Source organism: Empidonax traillii, unplaced genomic scaffold (assembly GCF_003031625.1).
Source record: "Empidonax traillii isolate 1590-97213 ecotype Southwest subspecies unplaced genomic scaffold, ASM303162v1 scaffold7379:size5027, whole genome shotgun sequence".
Lineage (NCBI taxonomy): Eukaryota > Metazoa > Chordata > Aves > Passeriformes > Tyrannidae > Empidonax > Empidonax traillii.
Window position 1 is genome coordinate 863 of NW_020962572.1, and position 4,165 is coordinate 5,027.

General features: G+C 67.7%; 1 protein-coding gene across 1 annotated transcript; it reads right to left on the reverse strand.

Moving 5' to 3' along the window:
• Window positions 1–286: 286 nt before the first annotated feature.
• Window positions 287–4,102, reverse strand: MPND (MPN domain containing; the record flags this gene model as incomplete). Its single annotated transcript, XM_027911345.1, has 13 exons — window positions 287–405; window positions 494–586; window positions 775–864; window positions 959–1,029; window positions 1,111–1,279; window positions 1,501–1,577; window positions 1,656–1,728; window positions 1,804–1,900; window positions 2,012–2,096; window positions 2,188–2,350; window positions 3,009–3,188; window positions 3,356–3,406; window positions 3,815–4,102. Coding segments are annotated over 13 exons (1,524 nt in total), but the record flags the coding sequence as incomplete, so codon positions are not given.
• Window positions 4,103–4,165: the final 63 nt, after the last annotated feature.

The following is a 4,165-nucleotide window of genomic DNA, read 5'->3' on the forward strand; positions in this document are numbered from 1 at the left end:
TTCCCAATATCCCATCCAGGGCTGTCCCCAAGTCCTCCTGTCCCCAAACCAGTGGAGCCACACCCGGGGCCACCTCTCAGAACTGCTCTTTAATCAACTACCACTCCCACGAGCCACCGGCTGACAACACCACCACCACCCCCCTGTGGGGCTGGCTGCGAGCCCAGGGGGGTGTCCCTGGCCCCCTCTTTGGGGTGGGGGGCTCTGGGGGATGCCCCAGGCGGGTGTGGGTGAGCCCCTGGGGCCGGGGGGGGGCTGCCCAGCCCCTCCTGGGCTGCTCGAGGCACCTGGTCCGAGTCGATGGGGCTCAGGGGCCCCTCAGCCACTGAGCTTCAGGAGGCTGTAAATCTGCTCCAGGACGTGGGCGAAGCTCTGCTCTTTGGGGGTGCGGGAGGCCAGGGAGCCCTGGGGGGGGGGGAACACCCCCCCAGTTAATCCCAGCAGGTGGAGCCCAAACCCCCCCCCCCCTTCCCCACCCCAACCCCTTCCTCACCTTCAGCTTGTCCAGGTAGGTCTGGTCCTGACTCCACAGCTCCTGGAACTTCACCAGGTCGGGGGCCCCTTTATAAAACTCCACCAGCAGCGTCTGGGGGGGGGAGTGGGAGGGAGGGGCTGCAGGGCCTGGGGGTGCCCCGAGGTTGGGGTGGGGGTGTGTGGAGAAGGGGCTGTCACCAGCACCAGGTGGGCAGGGATGAGTGGTGGGCTCGGGGTGGGCTCGGGGAGCTGTCCTGGCGGGGCCACAGGGATTTGGGAGCCCCCCCAGGCCGCGCTCACCATCTCCTGCACCACGTCGTTGGTGAGGAATCCATCCTGGATGTAGGACACCTCCACCTCCATGGGGATGCCGTAGTCGTTGGGCCGTTGCTGGAGGACAAGGGGGGAGGTCACAGGGCTGTCACCCACCCTGCAGGGGGAACCCCACCCCAAATTTCCCCCCACCCACCCACCCCCAGCTCACCTCGGGTGGGGGCATCACCCAGAAGGGCGCGATCCGGGACTCCACGCCGGGGTTGCCGTGGAAGTAGGGCCCTGTGGGGACAGGATGGGGCTGGCACGGGGGGGGACACGGCCCCCTCATCCCCCCAACCCCCCGTGGGGCCCGGCACGTACCGCAGATGAGCCCCAGGCAGGGCTGGAAGCCGTTGCCGCTGCCCTGCAGCTTGAGCTGATAATCCATCTGCGCATCGATGTCGTGCAGCGAGGGCAGCGCCGGCCCGAAGGGGTGGCTGTGGTACCACCCCACCAGCGACAGCCCCCGCAGGAACAGGCTCTGGCAGATCTGGGGGAGGGACACACACCGTGGGGATGGGACCCCTGGGAGCCCCTGCCCGGTCCCTTTGGGGTGGGAACACGTTCCTGACCCTCTCTGGAGGATCAGTGCCCCCCTGTGCCCACAGTGACCCTCCCTGGGGGATCAGTGCCCCCCTGTGCCCTGGGTTTGGGGGGACAGGGCACAGGGGGCCCAAGGGAAACCTGGAATCCTTCCCAGCGCTGTTTTACCTCCTCCTCCACGGCACCGGCGGCTTCGGCGTCACCCAGGCGGGTCCGGCACGGGAAGGCTCGGAGCACCGTCAGCACTGGGGGGGATAAGGGGGCACGGGGTGGGTGATTCCCCCCCCCAAACCCACCCCCAGCACCCCCAGCCCGCTACCTACGCTGCGTGTTGGTGTCCCAGCGCCCCCCCAGGTATCCCACCACCTCACTGCGCGTCAGGTGGCTGTGGAAATCCTGCGGGGAAAAGCTCAAATCAGCAGCTCAGCCCCAAAAAACGGGCACAGGGCCCAGCCCGGGCAGGGGACGCACCAGCAGCAGCAGGACGTTGCTGGAGATGGCCACGTTGAAGGGCTGGAATTTGTTGATGGCAGCGAAGGACGTCACCTCCACCAGGGTCTGGGGGTTCCTGGAACAGCCACATTCCCGCTGCCCCCCGCCCCTGTCACCCCCCCCACACACACACACACACACCTTGGGGCCGGCGGTGCCACCCCCGTGGTGTCCCCGTGTCCCCTACCTGGCCGAGTCCCGGGTGCCCAGGGTGCAGTAACGCACGGGCACCCTCGGCTTCACCTCCAGCCTTTTCCCTGGAGCGCCGGGATCTGGGAAGCACAAGGTGCCGTCACCACAGCCCGGGGTCGCCCCCCGGGGGACTCCTCCCCCCTCATTCCCACCCACCCTGTGTCACCTTACCCGCCCCTGCCTGCTCGGCTGGGCTCTTGCACTGCTGCTTCTTGCTCCTCTCCTCGGGTTTTTTGGGAGGGATGGGCTCTGGCATCGGCACCCTCCCCTCCCTGGCTGCCTCCTCCTCCTCCTCCTCGGGCATCTCCTCCTCCTCGCCCTCGCTGGCCAGGCCCTGCGGGCAGCGCCCACCCCATGTGCCCCACCTGCCCTGGGGGTGCCGGGGGGTCACCCCCATCCCACCTACCCACCCACTCTGAGGGTGCTGGAAAGGGGTGACCCCCATCCCAGGGTGCCAGGGGGGCTGTGACCCCCATTCCACCCACCCTGAGGGAACCAGGTAGGTTTTAACCCCCATCCCACCCACCCACCCACCCTAAGAGTGGTGGGGGAGTGACCCCCCTTCCAGGGTGCCAAGGGAGGTTGTGACCCCCATCTCACCCACCCACCCACCCCCTCTGGGGGTCCTGGAAAGGGGTGACCCCCATCCCAAGGTGCCAGAGGGGGTTGTGACCCCCATTCCACCAGCCCTGAGGGAAACAGGGAGATTTTAACCCCCATCCTACACACCCACTCACCCTGGGGGTCCTGGAAAGGGGTGACCCCCATCCCAAGGTGCCAGAGGGGGGCTGTGACCCCAATTCCACCCACCCTGAGGGAACCAGGTAGGTTTTTAACCCCCATCCCACCTACCCTAAGAGTGCCGAGGGGGTTCTGACCCCCATCCCACCCACCCACCCACCTGCCCTGAAGGAACCAGGTAGGTTTTAACCCCCATCCCACCCACCCACCCACCCTGAGCGCGCCGGGGGGCGGGGACAGGGCGGTGTCACCTCCTCGGGGGGCGGCACGTTGGGCTGGTGGCGGCGCAGCCAGGCGGCTTTGTACTGGTCGAGCTTCTGGCCCTTGTAGCGCACGGACGCCCACCCGCAGCCCGACTTCTTGGCAGGGTTCACCAGGCGCTTGCAGTGCGTGGCCCACGCGCTGGGAGAGTTGAACACCTGCCCCGTCTCCTGCCAGGGGAGGGAAGGGGAAGGGGAAGGGGAAGGGAAAGGTCATGCCCCCTGGGGAAGCCCGAATCCCTAAATTGTCATCCAGCTCACCCCCCAGCCCTTCTGCGGGGCGGGTGGAGGAGGAGGGGTGTGAGTGATTCCGGGTTCAGGAAAAGTCTTTGACTCACCTGCCACGTGATGGTCCCATCCGGCCCCAGGTCCCCCATGAACTTCTTGCCCTGTGGGTGGATGGTGGGAGATGGGGAGGCCCCTGCTGGCCCCCCCTTGTACCCACCCCTGCCTCACATCCCCTGAGCTCATCCTGTGTCCCCTGTTCCCATCCCTTATGCCCTATTCCCATCCCAGGTCTCCTGTCCCCTGGCCCATTCCCTGTTCCCTGTTCCTGTCCCCATCCCATATTCCCTGTTCCCATCCCATCTCTCCTGTGTCCTGTCCAGTGTCCCCATCCCACCTTCCATGTCCCCATCCCACCTCCCATGTCCCTATCCCATCTCCCCTGTCCCCATCCCACCTTCCATGTCCCCATCCCATCTCCCATGTCCCCATCCCATCTCCCCTGTCCCCATCCCATCTCCCCTGTCCCCCTGCCACCTTCCCAGCCCCTGTCCCCTCGTCCCCGGGCTCACCAGGTAGTAGATGGAGAGGACGCCCCTGCCCGGCTCCAGGAGCCCGTCTCGGAGCAGGACACGCAGGGTGATGCCCCTGCGGGTGAGCACAGCCCCCCTCGCGCCCCCCGCCGCCTTCCCCCCGGCCCCGGCCTCGGGCTCCGCCTCGTCCAGCCCCGGCTCCAGCTCCTCCTCGTCCTCCTCCAGGCACTCGTCCCCTCCCGGGAACCCGGCGGCCAGCGCTGGGGAGGGGACACACGGCGTGGCAGCACCCCTGGGTGTCCCCACAGAGCAGCCCCCCCGTCCTTCCTGCCGGGATGGGGACCCGGGGCCAGCAGGGTGGGGGACACTGATGGGGACAGATGGGGGGGG